The sequence below is a fragment of the Ranitomeya variabilis genome, chromosome 6 (assembly GCF_051348905.1).
Source record: "Ranitomeya variabilis isolate aRanVar5 chromosome 6, aRanVar5.hap1, whole genome shotgun sequence".
NCBI lineage: Eukaryota > Metazoa > Chordata > Amphibia > Anura > Dendrobatidae > Ranitomeya > Ranitomeya variabilis.
The window spans coordinates 496,336,119-496,361,002 of record NC_135237.1 but is presented as its reverse complement, the minus strand read 5'-3'; the positions used below and the strand labels follow the sequence as shown (position 1 = coordinate 496,361,002).

The 24,884-nt window shown below is 39.4% G+C and overlaps 1 protein-coding gene across 1 annotated transcript in view; it reads left to right on the top strand.

Annotated features, from left to right (window-relative positions):
* The first annotated feature begins 302 nt into the window (after window positions 1-302).
* LOC143782854 (E3 ubiquitin-protein ligase RNF31-like) overlaps window positions 303-24,884 on the top strand; it is a 346,633-nt gene continuing 322,051 nt past the window's right edge. Inside the window, exon 1 of the mRNA XM_077270773.1 lies at window positions 303-308. Within this exon, the coding sequence (XP_077126888.1) occupies window positions 303-308 (6 nt within the window). The remainder of the gene's footprint in view (window positions 309-24,884) is intronic.

Below are 24,884 nucleotides of genomic sequence, written 5' to 3'. Positions count from 1 at the left end.
TAGAGGCCTGTATCCTGTCAGAGTCTCACATACCAGTCCTTGCTGCCATCACCATCCTTTTCTGACTGACTCAAATCTTACCGTCTCATAACAGTTAGCTCCTCCTCATAACATGTGACTTTCCTAGAAGCAGTCACTTGTTGACTGCACTGTCAATGCTCCTTCCCATAAAACTCACTAAAGCCTTTACTGATGTTGTCCCTTTAAACTCTGAAATATCCCTGTAAGAATGGGGTTAAATAAAAGCAAAAATTCAATATAGATTAGACGACACCAACAGCTTTTGCCAATCAGCCAAAACAATGGAGGAGGCATAGATTATTTTATACCAAATAATAAATGTTATTTTAGTAGAATACATAAATAATCATTAAACAGAATAAAAACTGCCGAAGCAGGTTTTCAAGGGAATGCTAAATTAAGTCTTAAACAACCAGTAACAAAAATTGTAAAGTCTAGCACCTCAGATATACAAAAAAATTACCGTTAAAATTATTGGGGATAATACACAAGCTGTCAATACAATTTAGTTATCCACCTAATGAGACAGTGCTCAAAAAATGGAGAGTGGGTAATAGCACAGACAGGCTCAGTGTAATAGACAGCACGATAATAAAGTGCTAGATAGTGCAAATAGTGCTAAGCTATGTGTGAGATAAAGTAAGGTAAAATGTAGAAAGACTTACTGGTGAGATGTAGTACACGGACCCCTGGAAGCCACCTCTACGCGCATTTTGTTTGTGTCTTCATCAGGAGACGTGGCTAATCTTGGCAACGAGGTTGGTATATAAAGTAACCGCTGGCCAATCATGAGAATCTGTGTTGGTGAGTGACGTATGACCATAGCGGCGCATGCGCCGACCAAAGCACACACACAAAATGGCACTTCCTCCTGTTTTCCATCTCACCAGTAAGATTTTCACTGCAATTAAATAAGCTCATGTAAATGCACCCTAAATGTTTGTGCAACGGTGCATTTAGGGCCCAACTTTTACTTTTTTCCAGGGCAATTCTAAAGCCAGCCCTATTTGCAAATACAAATTGTGAGTTATTTACAGCTCGTCAATATAAGGTCATCTCTATATAAAAGGTGTGGCACACTATCAACCAGCACAGACGTCTATGAATGATTAGGCGTCAGATAGCAGCCGCGCTGAGCCCTACAGATTACATTCTAGCTCCAGATGTTTATGATATCAACTTCACTTCATTTAAAATGAAGAAAGACAAACTCTATTACTTGGTTCAAGAACTAAATTACCATAAATATTTCAGAATATTGGTGACGTGTTCTCTCTCTGAGTAGTCAGGTTTCTTCCCATACCCCAATGCCTGCTTTTAAACCATTCCTGCTTTACACTAGGAGGTAACTACCTGAACATTTTTTTCTATCAATGTTTAGCAATTGATCAGTTAAAAACAGATACTGTAGAAAGTTGACATAAATTAGATGCTTTTCCTTATTTAAGAAAAGATGAAAAGACTTCATCACGTTGAGAGTATGAAAATTACACAAAAATGGTATCATCAAAATCATCATGACCTGTCCTCTAAAATGTTTTTTATCCTACAGGGTAAATATAAGCAACAGAATTGTTATTTTTTATTATTTCACCTCCCAAAAATTGTAAAGTGGGCCAAAAGTAATTTGTATCACAAAATTGTACCAATAAGAAATAAACCCTCCTATAGTTCCATCAATGGTAAAATAAAAATGTTACTTACAGGTACAGTATATACTTGCATAGGTTGAAAAAAGACATATGTAAAATTCCATCTTTCTCCACGAGTTATACATTCTAGATCACTAGATTATTTCAAACCCTTAATGCCATTTCTTGTGACAAAACGATCCAGCCCTTTTTTATATGCTCTTATAGTGTCTGCCATTAAAGGTATGTTCCCACGGTTTGTAAATGCTGCGGGTTGGACGCTGCATACATCTGCAGTGTCCAACCTGCAGCTGCCAGATGTTACAGCATAGTGGATAGGATTACAAGAAACTGACACCCACGGTTCACCTGTGGAGACGGACATGCGACGTGTCTTTACAGACGACAGCATGTCTATTTATCTTGCGGAGACGCGTCTCAGCAAGATAAATATCACCCGTACAATATATTGGATTATGTGATTCCGCACGGTTCAATGAACACATGCGGAATCACCTGCGTTCAAAAGCTGGCAGCGCTTTGGACGCAGTGGATATATGTTGTGCCCAAAGCGCTGCCAATTACTGACTGTGGGCACATACCCTTATACCTCTTGTGGTCGGGCATTCAACAGTCTGACTGCTCTAACTGTAAAGAACACTTTCCTATGTAGCTTATGGCCTTCAGAATGCGGTAAAACAATATTTTTATGCTGGCAAGGAGTTGTGTGGTGAAAAATAGAGCTAGGCATTGGGCAAATCTTTTGAAATTGGAATTTGTCATATTTTCCCTAAAAAATCAATCAATTTCAAATAAAGTGGCCATGAATCTCAATATTACAAAGTTTCCAATTGCCCAGAAAACATGTGTATATCACTTTGAGGTCTTCTAGGACTGTATTTAACCCCTTTTCAGGTCTTTAACACAAACAATGTGTGAGTAGACAGTTGTGATTACATTTCTAGATTCTGGAGATTTTAATTTTATCTTTAATAAAAATAAAATACGACTTGTCTGTCTCACAAGCCAGGAAGCACATTTTCTGTGACACATAAGCCATGGCTTCAGGAATTTTATTTAATCAAAATTAGGAAAGAGGGATATTGACCCTTGTTTGCAGTGTGTGAAGAACAAAAAAAATGCTAAAGGTGTTTTAACTGCAGTATATCACAAAGCAATCATTTCACAACCACACTGACTCTGCAGGTCCAGCACCTCCCTATCTCTTCAATTTTTGCATTATTATACAAAGAAGACACTATCACTTCCATTTTAAATTTGATTCTGCACTGCAGTCGTACAACATAGTCAGATTTAGTCTTTTTTCTATCCCTCATCTTTGATAGTAGCTTTGATAGTTCCCCTTAATGACTAAGTTAGGCCATGTGATGTGATAACTGCTGGGCATTATAGGGAATCCTTCGCCTAACGTCATTAGCACCCTCTCAGACTCCTGCAGTCTTCAGAGGTGTATGAAATGGTGCCTTTTTTTGTTTCTTTATGTGATCCATATTAATCGAAAAGCACATTGTTCAAATTTGTGGGGACCTGTAATTTTAAGGAAATTCTCCTTGAAGTCGATCCGTAACAGATCGATCCACTCATATCTAGTTAGTGGCATAAAACAGTAGTGTACAGAAGAATTACATTGTGTCATATGAGCGATCAACTGATCCCTTAGGTAGTATCCTACCACCGTGGTTAAAAGAAAAATTTTAAAAAAGTTTGAAACATATTGGAAAAAAAATTCTCAATTAAAAATGATTTATCCCTTAAATAACAGTTAAAAAAAAGAAAACGTACACTTAATTGGTAGCACTGTACAATAAAATTAATTTGTTATTGAGCCCACACAAAAAAATTCCAGAATTGCTGTTTCTAGGTCATACCACCACCGAAAACATTAAATGTGTGTTTAAAAAGTCAAATATATACAACAAAAAGTACAAATAGAAACCCACAAAAATAAAGCCACCATTATTGGCAGGCACTTTATAAGCAGCTACAAATGAAAGCTAGTTATGCCTGGCAGCATAGAATGTTTTTTATTCCAAAATTGCAGTATTATGAAAGTGAAAATGCATTAACACTGACACACCGTCCTCTGCTTTCTGCTCTCACATAGCGTGATATTCTGGGGCCGCATGCCGCCTCAGGCAAACTGACGTGATCTGACAATATATATATATATATGTATATACAGTACAGACCAAAAGTTTGGACACGCCTACTCATTTAAAGAGTTTTCTGTATTTTCATGGCTATGAAAATTGTACATTCATCAAGGCATCAAAACTATGAATTAACACATGTGGAATTATATACTTAACAAAAAAGTGTGAAACATCTGAAAATATGTCTTATATTCTAGGTTCTTCAAAGTAGCCACCTTTTGCTTTGATGACTGCTTTGCACACTTTTGGCATTCTCTTGATAAGCTTCAAGAGGTAGTCACCGGGAATGGTTTTCACTTCACAGGTGTGCCCTGTCAGGTTTAATAAGTAGGATTTCTTGCCTTATAAATGGGGTTGGGACCATCAGTTGTGTTGAGCAGAAGTCTGGTGGATACAAAGCTAATAGTCCTACTGAATAGACTGTTAGAATTTGTATTATGGCAAGAAAAAAGGCAGCTAAGTCAAGAAAAGCGAGTGGCCATCATTACTTTAAGAAATGAAGGTCGGTCAGTCCGAAAAATTGGGCAAACTTTGAAAGTGTCCCCAAGTGCAGTGGCAAAAACCATCAAGCACTACAAAGAAACTGGCTTACATGAGGACCGCCCCAGGAAAGGAAGACCAAGAGTCACCTCTGCTTCTGAGGATAAGTTTATCCGAGTCACCAGCTTCTGAAATCGCAGCTTAACAGCAGCTCAGATTAGAGACCAGGTCAATGCCACACAGAGTTCTAGCAACAGACACATCTCTACAACTACTGTTAAGAGTAGACTTTGTGCAGCAGGCCTTCATGGTAAAATAGGTGCTAAGAAACCACTGCTAAGGACAGGCAACAAGCAGAAGAGACTTGTTTGGGCTAAAGAACACTAGAAATGGACATTAGACCAGTGGAAATCTGTGCTTTGGTCTGATGATTCCAAATTTGAGATCTTTGGTTCCAACCACCATGTCTTTGTGCGACGCAGAAAAGGTGAACGGATGGACTCTAGATGCCTGGTTCCCACCATGAAGCATGGAGGAGGAGGTGGGATGGTGTGGGGGTGCTTTGCTGGTGACACTATTGGGGATTTATTCAAAATTGAAGGCATACTGACCCAGTATGGCTACCACAGCATCTTGAGGCATCATGCTATTCCATCCGGTTTGCGTTTAGTTGGACCATCATTTATTTTTCAACAGGACAATGGCCCCAAACACACCTCCAGGCTGTGTAAGGGCTATTTTACCAAGAAGGAGAGTGATGGGGTGCTATGCCAGATGACCTGGCCTCCACAGTCACCAGACCTGAACCTAATCGAGATGGTTTGGGGTGAGCTGGACCGCAGAGTGGAGGCAAAAGGGACAAGTGCTAAGCATCTCTGGGAACTCCTTCAAGATTGTTGGAAGACCATTCCCGGTGACTACCTCTTGAAGCTCATCAAGAGAATGCCAAGAGTGTGCAAAGCAGTCATCAAAGCAAAAGGTGGCTACTTTGAAGAACCTAGAATATAAGACATAATTTCAGTTGTTTCACACTTTTTTGTTAAGTATATAATTCCACATGTGTTAATTAATAGTTTTGATGCCTTCAGTGTGAATGTACAATTTTCACAGTCATGAAAATACAGAAAAATCTTTAAATGAGAAGGTGTGTCCAAACTTTTGGTCTGTACTGTATATATATATATATATATATATATATATATATATATATATATATATATATATATATTGTACCATACCAATCATGAGTAGCCTTCATTTATAGCTGTTGGTAAAGTTTCTGCTAATACCTGAAGTTTGGTTTGCATTGTGGGCTGGGACTAAGCGGAGTGATACCTCAGACATAACAGTGGGTTGGCCTGTCGGTAGAAAACATATCATATAACTTCTTGCTGAGGGTTTATTTTGGATTTATTAGCACTGCTCATATTGTTTGGGACGTTGTCTATTTATGCTGCAATTAGGTAGTCAGACATGATCTTTACATTGTAATAGATGTGTTGGTAGTTAACTATGTTACAGGAGTTGATCACTACTCAATCACTCCTTGTGAATAGTTCTTAATGATATTTTCTGTATGATGGGGGTTGTTGTCTGGCTGCAGAATAATATTTAGAGCCAGTCAGATGCTTTCCTGATGGCTTTGCATGTGTAAGGTGGTCAGGGTGGTAGTCGTAGCAACTAGCTGTATGGTTCCCACACCCTGGCGCCCCACAGATGAAATGTAATGTTTCTCTTGCTGTGTGTATAGTGTGCGCTGCAAAACACTTACGGTCACTGCCAGGTTCTTGTCAGGTGCTGTCACTCCGGCTTCACAAAATGGTTCAGAGTCACAAGTCTTTTCAAACAACTCAACTTTACTGGACAACGGTACTATCATCAGATTGGCAGTACAGTTCACACAGAGTCACATATCCTGCACTTTCCCTGCATTCCGGGCAGACTCTATTCTATCTGTAATTTCTCTCGCTTTCTTCCCGGCAGTCGCTGCCATACCACTGGTCAAACTGTGTCCTATATTTGCCTTCCTTTTCCCTGCCATCCGGGCAGGCTCTTTGGACAGTCCGTGTCCCATCTGTGCCTTCCATGTCACCAGCTCCGTCAGCCCCTTGTCTGGCTCCAGTGGAGAGAAGTGCCGGGAACATTATCTCAGCTGCTCCAGCCTGGTCATAGACCCCACGGCCTGTAATACTCTGCTCCACTACTGCTCACACGATCTGCCCTTAGGCAGGCTGCCCGGGCTTCTGCCCCATATCAAGAAGTATCCTGTTTACACTTCCCTGCTCTATGCTGTCCCTCCCATTTACTTAACCCCTGTGCTGCATATCTTCTACTCTATTCTATGATGTGCTCTATTACTAATGTGCCCCCTCTATACTACCCCACTGTTGTCCTATACTACCTAAAATCCTATTCTAGCACTGATCCTACAAACAGTACATAACATCACAATATATAAACATTACATATCACATCAATAACAATGAGGTGCAGCATGTAACCTTGCAAACAGTGTCCAGGAGAGAGAAGGCACATGAGGTCCCCGCCTCCTCTTTACACATGATAGATAAGTATGTGCCTGTATTTCTCAGCATCTAGAAAACAAACAAGGGAACTTAGTGCAGCAGATCAAAGACACATCGTGCTTATTTCATTTGAAATTGGAAGATGTTGAGCAGATGTCCACGTGCTCAGATCTTGTAGCAACCAAATGTATCCAGCTACATTCATTTGCTGATGAAAGAGATCTGGCTGGAGGTGATCTTGGAAAAATTGTGGCCAAATACCATAAGCACCAGGCAGCACAGTGGCTCAGTGCTTAGCACTGCAGCCTTGCAGTGCTGGAGTCCTGGGTTCAAATCCCACCAAGGACAACGTCTTCAAGGAGTTTGTATGTTCTTCCCATGTTTGTGTGGGTTTTCTGCGGGTACTCCGGTTTCCTCCCACATTCCAAAGATATACTGATAGGGAATCTAAATTGTGAGCTCCATCGGGGACAGCGATGATAATGTATGTAAAGTGCTGTGGAATATGTTAGCACTCTGTAAAAAATAAAGATTATTATTATAAGCATGGAAACAAGTGACTCAACTATGCACAAAACATAGCAACTGGCGTGCCTAAATTGGCATCAAGTGCTCTGGGCTAAAGAGTCATTTTTTAGTCTATTTTGATGTAACAGTAGACAGTTTGTTGACTTTGGGCTGTAGAGAGGTAGAATAATGAGAGTCTGCAGGCAACAGAGAAGCATGGTGGTGGTTCCTTACTAGTTTGGAGCTGCATTTCAGCAAATTAACTTGGGGACTTGGTAATGATTAGCAGTGTCGTCAATGCGGAGAAATACAGACAGATACTTATCCATCATGCAATGCCATCTCTCACGTACACACTTCTTAGCACATGACGTGGGTGCGCCTGCAAGGGTTAATTTACAGAACAAATAACAGAATAATACCTAGTTGTTGTTCTGTTTCCTTGGGGGAAGAAGAGAATGAATCATGGATCACAATTAGCATAGCCAGACCCTAACACTTTTCTTTTTGTGTAACCCAGATTTTATATGTCTGACCCTGGGTTCGTGTTTCCAGGGCGGCCTAGATTGTAATATTAAAATTGCTGTGTTGTAATTGGACTGTGGGCTAATTAGGGGCAACTACCTTGCATATTAAACCTTTTTCCTCCCCCAGACCTGCTTCATACAGTAATTGAGGAATATTCTGCTTGGTTACTGACCATCTACTAACTGTTTGAAGCTAAGAGTCAGGAAGCTGAGGTGTCATGGTTGACACCTCTGTATTCCAGGGGAAGCCCCCTTTGTTCTGAGTTCCTGTAGATACAGTCCATTGGAAGGCAGATTCAAATCAATGTAACTTTATTGCTGTTAGACATTAATTTATCTTCATATTTCATTCACACCATCAAATAGGCATCTGATTGGCTCCAAATTTATTCTGTAGCAGGACAATGACACCAAACATACAGCCAATGTCAATAAGATCTATCTTTGGCATAAAGAACAAAGAGTCCTGGAAAAGATGATATGGACCCCACAGACTCCTGATCTCAACATTATAGGGTGGGAAATGTGGGATTACATGAAGAGACAGAAGGATTTGTACAAGCCTCATACATAGAAGATCTGTAGTTAGTTCTACAAGATGTTTGGAACAACCATGTTTGGTACCTAGGAGATGCTGTTTTGAAGGCAAAGAAGGTCAAAGCGAATATTGATTTGATTTAGATTTCTCTTGTGTTCATTCACTTTGCATTTTGTTAATTGGTAAAAATAAGCTATTAACAAATGTATTTAAAACAATTTTACTTTGCAGCATTTTTTCCACACATAAAACTTTTGCACGATACTGTATGTGGTCCACAGAGTTCTATAGAACTGATATCTACCATTATATGGTCACTGTATGGTGGTAATATTAGTGGTGGTAGTACAATTTTTTTTGTTAATGATCATTATGGTGGTATTATCACTACTGTATATACTGGCAGTTTGTGATTATGGTTTGGCTGCATTATTTGTCGCTTATAATACAAAGGTCATGATAATATTGGACTTAGTACGCTGTCTTTTGTTACTGATCTGTATGGTTATAATCTTCTTTCAGTATGTGGCGATAATGTGTGGTCATGGTGTGGTGGTATTTTTTTCCCTCACATAGTGGTATTGCTAGTAATATTGGGTTTAATAACTTTATTTTGTCTGGTAATTGTATGAGTGTTATACTGGTATAATGGTCTTATATGATGAATGAATGATTACTTGGTCATTGACATTTTGTACTCATGTGGCATACACCTCAAACAGTGGTGTACTTTCAAATGGCAGGACTGAATTTCAGTCCCAGTCAGGCACTGGATAATATAACTAAAGGTGACACAATTAAATGTTCTACCTGGTTTTATTACTTTGTATTTTCCCTTCATAGTTTAACCATAAGTAGCAGCCACAGTGACCTCAGTGTCAGCCATTTATGCAATATTTCAGGGCAGAAGCCCAGATGACAAGTAGTATATGCAGTTTCCTGCCCTGGGGACCAGTAGGACACACAACTTCCACTCTTCAGTGATAAGTGTTGCATTTATTGTCCAGACTTTGGCTGTCTTTAATCAATGGTACATTTTGCAGCCTAGTTTCTGATGGCCAAAGTTGTACTCATACGATCTATCAGCCACGCATTTGACAAATGGTTTAGATCGCCTATCTATGACCAACTCTTGTGATCCTCTTTTCTATGAGTCTTTCTAATATATCTAGGCCACTGAATGCAGCTGTAAATTACAATCAGACCAAGATTGCTTCCGTAGTTCACAGCCAGTGCACTAACATGTTTGATGTCAAATATTTCTAATTTATTTTATTCTCCTCTTCACTTAATCTAAGGATCTATTTTCCATCATAAATATATTACTTTTCAGCATCCCACCTGATCCCATCCTAACCATTGCCTGCTTTAGGTATTGACTGAAGCACCAAATTCTAAGCTAATTGAATGAAAAGGGAGAATCTATGAAAAATTCATAGATCATGTTCCCTTGTCAATCATTTTAACCATACATCCACAAACATGCCCTAACTCAGAATTCACATGTAAGGATTAAGCCTTACTTACTTTTTTTTTGTTGGAGAATATACACATGAAATAAGAAGTTTCCATACACTATATAAAAATACACAACTATGTTTTTCTCAATATCTGACATGAAATCAGAATAAACCTTTCCCATTTGAGGCCACTTAGGATTACCGTAATTCTTAATATTTGCCAAATGCTAGAATAATGAGAGAGAGAGAATTTTTTTAACACATTTTTATTACCACATGCTAAATTCCCATGTTAAGATATGGCTTCCTCAGGGGTTGCATCTTTGCAGTGATACACCTGGGATTTAGGACATCATGCTAACTTGCTTCTCACCCAATGATTCCTTTTATTATTTCTATCTATATGTCACATTACTTTGTATGCGCCAATGGTTCTTAGAGTCTTTATTTTATTCCATTATTCATTTTTCTATTTACACCTTTTATGTTCTACTGTATTGTTATTTATTGTTAACTCCGTAAGAGATAATTAACATCAGTCTAAATATTCTCTTGTAAATTATGAATCATTTTTCTGGGCACCAAGCTTTAACTTCATCAAGCTTAATTTTGTTTACAAGTGTCATGGAGCCATAACACCTATCCATGGCTTGAACTCTCTTTTTTGGTGTTTTTAAAGGAGATTTTTCCTTTCAACAAACTTTTGCCCCTATGCTCAGGTACTTGTAAAAAAGTAAAAAAAAACATTCTGAGCTTTATTCACTCTCCCCTCAGTCTCTGTTGTTTGGTCTCTGTTGTATGGCTGCAGCATTGACGTCACATAGGCAGCGCTGCAACCAATCACTGAGCTTAGTGGCTTGGCTATTTTAGATGTGACAACTCACTGAGCTCAGTGTTGACATGACATCGCCACTGCAGCCAAACAGCTAAGGCTGAGACAATGGCAGAGACACAGTGCTGGATAGTAAGTAAAGTTCAGTTGTTTTTTCTAGAAGTACATGAGCATATGTGCAAAAGTTTGTTGAAAGGGGACAACACCTTTAAGTGTTTTTAATCTATCACATAGTGTGTCTTTTGCAATTATTTTGATCTAATAAAATTGTATATGGAGATTGCATAATTTAGTGTGCACACCTTGAAATAAAAAAAAATCAAAACAACTAAAATAATGGGGTTGCATAAAAATGCACACCTGTAAGAGAATAATTTGTGCATGTACCTTTTGAATACAGAATACGGGGGATTATTGTCAAACTCAGTACACAACCAGTACTTGCCATAAATTCCTGCAGCTCCTTTAATGTTACTGTAAGCCTCTAGACGGCCTCCCAGACCATTTTTCTTCTTGTTTTTTTATCATTTTTTAAGGGATGTCTAGTTCCAGATGATGCCACTTAGGGTTGAGCGACCTTTACTTTTATAGGATCGGGTCGGGTTTCACGAAACCCGACTTTTTCAAAAGTTGGGTCGAGTGAAATCGGCCGATCCTATAAAAAAGTCGGGGTCGGGGTCGGCCGAAACTCGAAACCCAATGCAGTGCATTGGGTTTCCAATGGTTCCCAGGGTCTGAAGGAGAGGAAACTCTCCTTCAGGCCCTGGGATCCATATTTAAGTGTAAAATAAGGAATTAAAATAAAAAATATCGCTGTACTTACCCTCTGACGGGCCCTGGTACTAACCGGGAACCTTCCTTCCTTAGAATCAGCCTTCCAGGACCTTGCGGTGACGTCGCGGTGACGTCGCGGCTTGTGATTGGTCGCTCGGCCGCCCATGTGACCGCTCGCGCGACCAATCACAAGCCGCGACGTCACCGTGACGTCACCGAAGGTCCTGGAAGGGCTGATTCTTAGGAAGGAAGGCTGCCGGAAAGAAGCAGGGCGTGTCCGAGGGTGAGTATATACCTAATAGGAATATACTCACCCTCGGCTTCGTTCCGGCAGCCTTCCTTCCTAAGAATCAGCCCTTCCAGGACCTTCGGTGACGTCACGATTACGTCGCGGCTTGTGATTGGTCGCGCGTGCGGTCACATGGGCGGCCGCGCGACCAATCACAAGCCGCGACGTCACCGCGACGTCACCGCAAGGTCCTGGAAGGCTGATTCTAAGGAAGGAAGGTTCCCGCTTAGTACCAGGGCGCATCAGATGGTAAGTATAGCGATATTTTTTATTTTAATTCTTTATTTTACACTTAAATCTGAATTCCGATACCAATTCCCGATATCTTAAACATATCGGGAATCGGTATCGGAATTCCGATTCCAGATTCAGAAGATCGCCGACTTCATGGCCGACCCCACACAGGGGTCGGGTCGGGTTTCATGAAACCCGACTTTGCCAAAAGTCGGCGACTTCTGAAAATTGCCGACCCGTTTCGCTCAACCCTAATGCCACTCATTGTTCTACCAAATTTAAGTCACTTCCTGATGACAATCTTCACATTGTTTATGACATATCTAATGCCTTGAAAAAAATTGTTTACCTTCTGCTGATTGATAACATTCAACAATGAGATCCCTTTGCTGTGTTGCTTGTTGTTGATGGACCGTGCTTATGATGTAAAATGCATTTAAGAAAGTGTCACAAATGTAAGGAGGTTGCTTTCCCTGCTCCTTGCCTGGAACCACTTAGTCAGACAGCTGGGTTGTTGGGGGGAAGACTTTCTGCCCTGGACAGAGGGGACGTGGTGACTGCTGGGAAGAGAGAGGTGTGGTCAGAAAAGAGCGGGAGAGCAGAGAGAAGGCAGCGCGCCAAAGAGAGGGCAGGCTGCAGCGCCATGCTCCCCTAAAAGTAGTGCTCCCCGTGAGGGCACTGAGGCTGAGATACCCACCAGAGTGAAGGCTGGATGTGGGGGTGTAGATTTGGAAGCCTCCAGAATCAGAGACAGTGACTGTGCAGCCCTGGTGACCGCAGTGACAAGCAAAGAATCCCTGAGTGTGATAAGTAACTACCCAGTGTGTGTGTGACAGCGTTACTACAGAGAGACTGTCGGCCTGGTGCACAGAGGCTCTTGCAGCAGCGACGGAGACTGTGCTATTTCCTGGTTTCAGTTTCACAAAGAGAAGAACAGGCTGCAAAAGTTTAACCCCGGATTCTTCAGGAGTCTGCAGTTCTCAGAAGGCAGGAAAGACTTCAGACTTTTCAAGTGCTGCTGGTGACTGTACCCACATTGGAATAAGGACCCTTCAGTCAGGACCTCCCTGGACTGATAAGTTACAAGAACACTCGTTAACCCTTTCATTGCCGTTTAACTGTTTACTATTGATTTACCTCTATTAACCCCCTGTTTACTCCCTGTGAGGAGAATCTACTCCTGTTAATAAATTCCCCTCAACAGTTGGTCTGTCTGTTCCGTGGTGACATACGCAACCCTGCACTCTATTACACAAGAATCCTACTAAAATAGCTAAACTTTATATTCGGTTAACCAGAATCACAGTCAATGATTGTAGCTGTGTAATGATTACTATTTAAAGGAGTTGTCCACTACTAGAACAGCCCCTTCTCGATCAAAATGTTTGTCCCCCATAAAATAATAAAGTCTATACTCACATCTCATGCCAGCACTATTCCCATAGCACTTGCTCTCCCAGAGATCCCGTCCGGTTGTTGTGATACATGATGCCAGCGCCCAATTAGCGTTTGCATCACTGTCTCCGCCTTTGGACAAATCGAACAGGAAGAGGGAGCATGGGCTGCAGCTCATCTCGGACTTCCTTTTCATGCTCAATTTGACGGGAGACAGCTGATTGGGCACCGGCATCACGTGTCACACTCTCTCGGGATAGTGAGTGCTGACGCCGCGGGAAGGGTGCCAGCACGGGAGGTGAGTTTAAGCTTTATTATTTTATGGGGACCAAATTAGGGGTATGACAAGAAGTTGTCCAAGTAGAGGACAACTTCTTTAACATGAGTTTAAAGGCTATCTGTCATCATGAGAAACACTATTTACCTGCAAATATAGTGTTAATATACAAATATAGGGTTAATCTGCAGGTAAATAGCATTAAAACCCTGGGTAGCTGGCTAACTTGAAGTCCAGCAATACAAAAATAATCAAGTTTTAATCACAGTGTAATCTCCGTGTAATGGCTCCAGGATAATGGCAGCCAAGATCCTGCTGAGGGCTCCCATGGCTGACATCTTATACTGTTCCTCCTGTGAAGTTTATCAATTTAAATATTGTAAAAATGAACTATTTTGTAATTTCAATTCTGAAAAAGTCTAATCTATCAAAATTTAACCCCTTCACGGCCTTGGGATTTTCATTTTCATTTTTACCTCCTCTTCTTCCCATATAATTTTTCCGTCAATATGGCCATGTGAGGGCTTGTTTTTGTGGGATGAGTTGTACTTTAACAACACCATTGATTTTACTATAAAGTGTACTGGAAAGTGGGAAAAAAATTTCAAGTATGGTTAAATTGCAAAAACAAAGTGCAATTCCACAATGGTTTTTCTTTTTCTTACCATGTTCACTAAATACTAAAACTGACCTGCCATTATGTTTCTCCAGGTCATTATGAGTACGCAGATACCAAACATGTAAAAGTTCTTTTTTATTTAAGTGGTGGAAAAAAAACAAAGTTTATAAAAAAATATATATATGGTTCCATTTTACGAGACCTGTAGTTTCTCCATTTTTCGAGATCTGGGGCTAGGTGAGGACTTATTTTTTGTGCGCTGAGCTGACATTTTTGTTGATATTATTTTGGGGTATGATGTTTTGATCGCCTGTCATTGCATTTCATTTGCTTCCATAAAATTGGAATTTTGGCCTTCTAAAATTGGATTCATTATTTTTGTATTTTGATAGATCGGGCATTTCTGAACACAGTGATACCAAATATGTGTATTTTTTTATTATTACTGTTTCATTTTGAATGGGGCAAAGGGGAGTCAAATGAACTTTTATAATTTTTTTTAATATCTTTTAAAACAATATTTTGTAGAATTTTTTTTTACTCTTCACTTGCTTCAATAGTCTTTTTAGGAAACTTGAAGCTGTGATCTTCTGATCGCTTGTGCTATATGTAGCAAAAATCATCATCTGCTAAGAACGCCAGCCACGGGGCGGTGCTCATAACAGATCTGCAATGACAAGCACATCACAAGCACACTGGCGCCCCTACACACTTCCGGCACCCTCATTTTAAATGCCTCTATCAAAGAATTTAACATGTTAACAACCATGGATGGATCACGATTCCACCCGTGGCTGCTTGGGTCACAGGACAGCTAATCAGATCAGCTGTCATGTGCCTGAAAAGAAGCGGGCTCAGTGCTGGAGCCTGCATCTAAGTGGGATACACGACCTATGACATACCTATCTGTCATAAGTCATAAAGGGGTTAAAATTATGTATCCATAAGTTAAATAGCGAAAATACAAAAACAAAATTTATACAGCAGAATCTCTGTTTTTCAGTTAACACACTTTGCCTCTTTTCCATAAAAAATACAATACATAAGCGATCAAAATTTTATATGCACCCAAACATGTCCGCTCAGCCCACAAAAAACAAGTTCATGGACATGAAGTTAAAAAAAGTTACAGGAGTCAGATAATGGCCGCACAAACACAGATATTTTTTACAAGGATCTGAATTTTTTTAACTACTAAAATATAAAAATAAAACATACACTGGTATCATTGTGCTTATGCTGATCTGGATAATAATGCTTGCTAGTCATGTTTGCTGCACAATAAAAACAAAACCCAAAAAACAATGGCGGAATTGCATTTTTTCACCATTCCATCTCACTTGGATTTTTTTCCAATTTTTCAATACATTATATGGTAAACTCATAGTTTGTAAGCTTGCGAGCAGGGCCCTCATTCCTCCTGGTATCTATTTTGAACTGTGATTTCTGTTATGCTGTAATGTCTATTGTCTGTACAAGTCCCCTTTATAATTTGTAAAGCGCTGTGGAATATGTTGGTGCTATATAAATAAAATTATTATTATTATTATTATTAAACTGAGCGGTGTCATTCAAAAATACAACTGATCTTGAAAAAACAATCTTTGTCAACATAAAAATAAAAAAGAAATTATGGCTCTTGGAAAAGGGGGGCGATAAACTAAAATACATTAAAAAAAAATAGATAAATATATATATATCTGAGGGGTCGGCTCTAGCATTTAAAAACTTCAGAGCTGAATGAAATCTGTGAACAAACAATCAAATGAGCTAAAGTACAAAATGAACGGCCGGAGGCAAGGAAAGAAAGAAAAATCCAAAAAATTTTTTAAACATATAAATAAAACAAAAAACAAGAGCAGTAAAAATAAGTCCCCGAAATAATGGTAATGGGGAGTTTTCCACTGAGGGTAAAGATAAGATAAAATTACTAAATGTGTTCTTCTCTTTGAATATACCAAGGAGAGAGAGGCGAACGTAGCCGATTTCATTGAGCTTAATACATCATTTAATATACTCAGTTGGCTAAATGCAGATATGGTCTAAGTTACGTTAAATTAGAGCAATGTGAACAACATCCTGGGCCCAGTTGGGCTGCGTCCAAGAGTTCTTAAGCAACTTAACTCAGTTATTGCTGTCCCGTGTTCATACTTTAAGTACTTTAAGAGGCTCTTTAGTGACTGGTACAGTGCCAGGGAACTGGCGGAAGGCTAATGTGGTGCCCATTTTCAAAAAGACGTCCTGAACTTTCCTCGGTAATTATAGAATAGTAAGCTTAATATAAAGTGTAGAAAAAAATTTGAAGGGCTTGTAAGGGATTATATACACGTACAACGTACAATATGTGGTCGAAAGTAAAATAATAAGATCTAACAAGGTTTTAGAAGGTGTCAAACTAACCTGATTTGATTTTCTAAAAAAAGAGAGTCTACAAGTCTGGGGTAGCCACATAGACACAGACTCCTATTCTGTAAATTTAGGTCCATTGGTTCAGAAAGTAAGGTTTGTAATTGGTCAAAAACTGGCTCAAAGTTTGTACCCAGAGAGTTGTGGTGAATGACTACTAATCTGAATGGTCTCTGGTTATAAGTTTATAATAAATGGTCAACATTTGATCAAAATAATTATTTGAGGTGCATGTAAAGAGAATCCATTACTAGTATATTACAACATTCTCAAAGAAAAATTGCTGGTGATCCAAAAGAACTATTTGTATTTCTAATTAAATTTTACAAACATTCAAATAATGGGAGATTATATTCTCAGCCAGTTTCCCAAGCTGGTACATGCAAGACCTGAAACTGCATAATGTCTGCAATCCAATGAAATCAGTCACATTCAGTTCAGCAAGGCAGTCGACGACATGGAAAAATTTAGTGTTTGGGCATCAACTTGGCAGATGAGGTTCAGTGTGGATAAATGAACAGTTATGTGTTTGGACATCTGTGGGAACCATGTATTCTCAGGTGAATAAAACTAGCAGAGTCACTTGTAGAGAAGGACCTGGGTGTACTTGTAGATCACAGACTAAATAACACCACACAAAGTTAATCAACTTTTTCTAAAGCCAACAGGATATTGTCATGAGAAAAAGAAACATGGATTCGTATTACTACCACTTTATACAGCGTTCGTATGACACCATGTGGAGCATGCCATTCAATTCTATGTGCCAAGTCATAGAAAGGATGAGCAGGAGTTAGAAAAAGTGTAAAAAAAGAGCCACAAAACTGAGAAGGAAAGATTTAGTGATTTGAAGGTGGACACAATTAACTTGCACAACTAATTAAATGGCCCATATAAAAATATGGTCAAAAGCTGTTTCATGTAAAACTTCCTTTAAAAGACATAGGGGTATTCCTTCCATCTGGAGAAAAGAAGTCTCAATTTCCATAGGAGACAAGGCATCTTTACCATGAGAATTATTCATCTGTAGAGTAGGTTATCTCAAAAGCTGGTCAGAGAAAAAAAGTTGATTAAATGAAAAGACTAGTTGCTTTTTAATAAAACAAATACTTATGTAAATACATAAAATAAGTTTACTTAATGTTCATCTAGTCAACAATTGGTATGAGGAGTGAAAATTTACCCTTTTAGAGCAGACTGGTTCATACCTTATGGTTGTATCCTTTATCAGTTCCCATCCCTCCATTGAACTTGATGGTCTTTGTTCAACCTTGCTAAATATTTAACTATTTTATGCTCCAGCATTTGTTTTTATTTTATTTTAAATGGGGTCATGACAAGATGTCCTTTCTTATTCTCAGTTGTACGTACATAGTGTTCTCGTGTGTGGTTTTAGCTGTACATGTTTGACAGCGTAGAGCCGTCGAACGGCTTTGTTCCATTTCAGGTCGCAACAAATATATGAATTGTCTTATGTTACAAACCAAGCGATATGTTAGTATAGCAAATGTAATGTTCCACTGTTCCTCTTTAGTGCATACATAACTACTTCCACATTTAACTTGCATAATATAGTGGAACTTTCCTTGGATCTCTTCTTGTGTTGTGACTGTAGGATGCGTATGTTTATGCTTTTATAGGTGCAAGACGGGTCATTTATTTGAATTTGACATAGAAGTTTCCACATTGTATCTCTTTAAATAATTGTGTATATATGATATATACTGTATTTTTCCCCCCAATTGTGGAACCTCACAGTCATATGTAATAGAGCTCAGTTTTTTATTCATTTTAAATGTTCAATGTTGTTCAAAAAAGTTATCCTGTATAAAGAGAAGCATGTCTGCTTACTTTCAAAAAAGTGGCAAATATTTTCTAAGGATGTGAGTAGTATTGCTACTCAACCCTATTCACTTTAATGGAGATTAGAAACATAAATAAATAATAAAACAAAATAAAACACAACCATTGGACAGATGTGAAGCCGTTTTTGGAAAAAAGCTACCATGTTTTTCTCAGCATGGGCATCTTCTTTGAACCGTTCTAGCCAAAGCAGTGTTTTCGTGACACATTGTACTTTATGTTAGGGTGTTTCTGATCAGAGTATCATCATAGAATCATCAGACTCATAAAATGTTAGAGTTGGAAGGGACCTAAAGGGTCATCGTGTCCAATCCCCTGCTCAATGCAAGATTCACTAAACCATCTCAGACAGATGTCTGTCCAGCCTCGGTTTGAAGACTTCCATTGAAGGAGAACTCACCATCTCTCGTGGCAGCCTGTTCCACTCATTGATCACCCTCAATATCAAAAAGTTTTTCTAATATCTAATCTGTATCTTCTCCCTTTCAGTTTCATTCCATTGCTTCTCGTATTTCCATGTGCAAATGAGAATAAGAATGATCCCTCTACACTGTAACAACCCTTCAGCTATTCATAGACAGCTATTAAGTCTCCTCTTAGCCTTCTTTTTTGCAAGCTAAACACTCTCAGATCCTTTAACTGTTCCTCATAGGACATACTTTGCAGTCCACTCACCATCCTGGTAGCTCTTCTCTGAACTTGCTCCAGTTTTTCAATGTCTTTTTCAGAATGTGGTGACCAGAACTGGGCACAATACTCCAGATGAGGCCTGACCATGGAGGAGGAGAGGGGGATAATTACTTCACGTGATCTAGACTATGCTTCTCTTAATACATCCTAGAACTGTGTTTGCCTTTTTGCTGCTGCATCCCACTGTTGATTCATGCGCAGTCTGGGATCTATTAGTATACCCAAGTCTTTTTCACACGTGCTGTTGCTTAGTTCTATTCCTCAAATTCTGTAGATGTAATTTTTGTTTTTCTTGCACACATGTAAAATCATGTATTTCCCCTGTTAAATACCATTCTATTAGTCGCTGCCCATTGTTCTAGCTTATTTAGATCCTTCTGAATCCTTTCTCTGTCTTCTCTAGTGTTAGCTATACCTTCTAGCTTTACATTGTCTGCCAATTTGATCAGTTTACCTTCAGTTCCCTTATCTAGATCATTTCTAAAAATGTTGAATAACACTGAGGTCAGGACAGAGGCTTGTGGTACCCCACTTGAAACACTCTTTCAATTGGATGTGCAACTATTTATTACCACTCTTTGAGTACGATCACTGAACCAGTTTTGAATGCACCTAACCATAGCTTTGTCAATCCCATACTTGGTCATTTTTTTCCGTTTGCTCAGTGTCAGTTTTTACCATCAGTTTTCAGAATTGCATCAGTTTTTTGGGATGAAAAAAAACTGATGGAGAGTTCTCAAGCTTTTCATGTTAAACAGTCCATGAAAAATGGACAGCACATGGATGACCTCAGACTGCTATCCGATTTTCATAGATCCATAGACTTTGTGTCAATACTTGGATCAATGTCGGACAAGCCTCTTTGGTTTTGTGCGGACCACTCATTAAGAGGAAGAAATCGGATGTGATCTTCTACACGGACTATCGAAGATACAAGTGCTATCCATGAAAAACAGATAGCACTTCTACAAAGAAAAGTTATGTCGGTATGAACCCTTAGTGGTAAATCTAGGTTGGTGTGCTTTGCATTTATTTATAAAAAATATCTAAAAGTTGGTGAACATTTTGAAAAATTTAGTTTTTATACCATTAAAACAGATGGTCAAACCACACAAAATAGTTAATAAATAGAGATGAGCAAACTTGTTCGGAAAACGTTGGCCAATCTCAAATTCGTCACGAAAGTTGTATATTTGGATTCGTGTTCGGATCCTGAGCTTTTTCAATAAAGATTGGCAAAAGTCAGCCAAAGTTCGGTAAAAGATCGAGTTTACTAAGGGTTCTTTCAGACGTCAGTGTGAACTGAGTCTGAATACAGTGGCAACTGTATTTACCTGCCCAGGTCTCAGTACTAATGCACTATCAGGATGCACCTGTGTTGCTGCCATCTTTATTTTGTGGGTTTGCTGCATCCTGATATCCCATAAATAATCCAATTTTGAATGCTAAACCATTAAGCAATTCATCTAGGAGTGTACTCAGCATTTTGAACTCACAAATGCTTCACAGAATTTTATAACATTGGACTGTGAAAGTGAAAAATTATGTTTGAGCACGCCAATAACCCATATGTGGTCAGAAGCAACCATTTGGGGTACGTGTCCACGGTCAGTTAACGCTGCGTGTTTGACGCTGCGCCGAGCTGCAGCGTCAAACACGCAGCGTCCAGATGTTCCAGCATAGTGGAGGGGATTTTATGAAATCCCGTGTCCACTATGCGTGGAAACATGCATCCGACTTCCCTGCGACTCCGGACATGCTGCGCGTCTTTTCAGATCGCAGCATGTCCGAATACCTTGCGGGGATGCTGCGTCCCCGCAAGGCATAACACAGGGCCCTATGGCGAGGGGTGCGATGATCCCGGATCTGTACAGTTAACACATCCGGCATCATCGCGTCCCAAAAGGGGGCGGGGCTTAGCGCCGAGCGGCTTCGCCGCTCCGACGATACCGCCGGCCATCCTGATCGTGGACACGTACCCTTGGGCACACAATAAAACTCAAAAGGAAAGCACATTATTTTGGAGTGCAGATTTTGCTGTAATGGTTTGCAAGTGCTATGTCACATTAAGAGAAACATTAATTTACTAAGAAGCAGAATCATGCCAAAAATGACCCATTTTACACAATATGTTCCTCAATCCATATAGGGGTGTAGTGAACATTTTGACAAAATTAAATACTATTTGGGCCATGGAAGTAATATAAAATGACATTTATTTCATTAAAATATTGTTTTAGCCTCAGATTTTTCATTTTCACAAGGGATAACAGGTGAAAATAGACCCCAAAATTTGTGACACAATTTCTCCAAAATGCAACAACACCCCATATGTTGTCAGAAACTACTCTACAGTTTGGCCACACAAAAGGACTCTGTCTATTCCTGCTCCTAGTCATAGATTGACAGCTTTTTGTCTATGCACAGTGTAGGCAGAAAGATGTTAATCATTGCATTGGCAGGGTTATACAGAGCTCCCAATTGAGAAGACTAGCAGAGCTGCAGAAGATAAAACAGTGATATTAACTAAAGTACAGCAAGAAGCTCAGCAAGTGATTTTACAATTCAGTCTGACAAAATGAGTAGCAGAGCCGAACTGGCCATCTGGCAATTCTGGCAAATGCCAGATGGGCTGGTCCAGTCATGGGCCGCATTGCCTGTTAACAGCAGCAGCATCCTCAGGGTACAGTAGAAAAACGGAGCATCAGAGGGAGGAACAACATGGGCCTATGTACTTTCAAATGCCAAGGCTGAATTTCACTTCCAGTCTGTCCCTGATGACTAGTGACAGATTCCCTTTAAATGGAATCCATCAGCAGGTGTTTGTTATGTAATCTGACAGCAGCATGGTGTAGAGGCCCATGATTCCAACAATGTATCACTTAATTTACTGGGTGCAGCATTTACGATAGTCACAGTTTTCTCTGCTGCAGATATATCAGACCTCAGTTATTGAGCCCCATATAAATCCGTTCACACCCCTGTATACATTGCATAGCGACAGAGAGCTGCTAATCAGTGCTGGGAGTGTGGTTGGACTAGAAGGCACGAGGTCAGTTGTCCTGCAGTGATATTCTCCTGTTGCCAAAACACTGATTGTATTGAAACAGCAAAACACAGCCCAGTAAGTGACACATCGCTGGAATCGGGGATTCTTCTCCTACATTATAGTGCTCTCAGATTACATAGCAAAAACACGGTGATAGATTCCCTTTAAAATCTTCTTTTAATTAAACTTTAATTAGCTATCAGAAAATATTAATATTATACTGCTGCTATGTCTTAATCCTTGATTGTGCTTCTTTTTTTTCTATTGTGTCTGTGTAATAATCTGAAGTTTAGAATCGTATACGATGTTCCCCTGTCACCTGTCGCTGCTACTTATTTTTACAAGCGGTGACAGTAAGTCACCACATAGACTGTTTAATTCCCACAAATCAGCACTTTCTTAAATATTCCATCCCCCTTCCTTCTGCATAGAGCAATCTGTTATCATGATCAAAAGCGATCATCACAGTGACCTACTTGCGCATGTCAAACCAATGTTGAAAATGTCAGTCTGTTTAGATAAAATCGCCTGTTTCCTGCTGATTCCTCCTAAACCCAAATTAAAATGTCTGAGTTTCTTATTTATGTTTGGTTTTTGCTTTTTCTGTTTCTGTTCCTTGACAAGGAATAAACTGTTGACTATTAAAGCCCTGTTGATGACAACTGAGTGAAACATCCCTTCTGGAATCAGAGCACCGTTAGAGCTCATATTCATCACCCTTAATAAAATTGGTCCAATGTTGTTCTTCTCACATAGCATCCGCATGACATGTGAATGAAATGCGATTTTATCATTAGCTCTTACATAGAATAATTGTCTGTCATTTAAAGATACTTTTCTAACAAAATATTCTTCAATAGATGCAGTAGATAGATAGATAGATAGATAGATAGATAGATAGATAGATAGATAGATAGATAGCCCAAGAATTTGTTTTTTCTGTGCTGCTCTCACTTTTTGCTACAGATAGATAGACAGACAGACAGACAGACAAATAGATAGATAGATAGATAGATAGATAGATAGATAGATAGATAGATAGATAGATAGATAGATAGATAGATAGATGTGAGTGAGATATATAAGAATTTATTTTTAAAGAAAAAAATGGTGCCGGTCCCCTGCAATTTTTATAACCAGCTGAGGGAAAACAGACAGCTTAGGGATGATGTTTATAGCCTGGGAAGGGGGTAATAAACATGGAATTTCCCAGGCTATTAAAATAAGCTCACAACTATATATTTAGCCTTTACTGGCTATTAAAATGGGGAACCCACCTCAAAAAAAGATGTGGGGCCTTCGATATAATTAATAATTAGCAAAGGCTAGGCAGACAGCTACAGGATGATACAAATAAGCTAGGAAGCGGCCATGGATATTGGCACCCTCCCAGACTGAAAAAATCTGCTATCAGAATTGGCGCATCCACAAGATGTGTCAGTTATGTTGCTTAGTTTCTGCTCTTCCTACTTGCTCTGGTGCGGTGGCAAGTGGAATGATAGCATTGGGGCTGATGTCAGCTTTGTATTGGCAGCTGACATCAAGTCCAGGGGTTAGTAATGGAGACGCATCTATAAGACGCCTCCATTACTAACTTTGCAGTCATAGATTAAAAAGATGAGCAAAGTGAAATGTTGTTTGTACTAAGCATAAAATTTATCATTAACCATTTATCATTTATATCGATATAGAGATTAAAACTTTATAACCTTACAGAACTGTAGTTACCAAAAGCCATATAGTGTGACTAGAAAATCACTGGCATAACAGGTGTCATCTCTGCAGTCTACGGTCACACTCAAGACTGAAGTCCCGAAAAGTGTGCAGAAACTGTAAGCTGCACCTGTGGAATCCAGTATTCTTAAGAATTCTATCTATCGCCTGTTACAAGTATCGGCCTCAAACTGCCGTTGATTTATGAATATTAAGCATGTTAGCCACACCTTGCATTGCCTGCATAAGCTTGATCAAAATGTATCAGCGTTGGACAACCCGCTGAATATGCACTTGTCTCCTGTTAGCAAGCAATAAAAGGAACTGATACTGGGAACTCAGATGTCTCTATTCCATTGATAAAGAGAAATTCTCCTGACAGTTAATGTCAGTTTAACCCCCTGTGTCTGGGTAAAAAGCAGAACTTTCTTTCTAATCTCAAACATCTATCTAATCACAATGACTAATACATTGCAAACAAAAAGTAGCCAAAGTTTTAATTCCTAGGGTAAGTTTATATGGGACCTTTGCGCTATGGATTTTACAAAGCTTAAAATCCACAGTGGCATAAAAACTGTCACAAGATTCTTTCCTTTTAACGGGATCATGTCATGTCCCTAAACATGAGGGATGATCGAATAGCTTCAGATAAGTGCTTATCCGAATAGCTATAGCGCTTATCGAATAGCTGCCTTGACAACCTGGATACCTGGACGCTCCTGATAATAATCTCTTCGGCGCTGCAGTCCTGGCTGTGTGACAGTCACAACACATGCTTGTTACCCTGAGCATATGGCTAAAGTGAGCATACCTAGAATACGGCTACAGTGAGCATACCCTGAGCATACGGCTACAGTGAGCATACCGAGCATACGGCTAC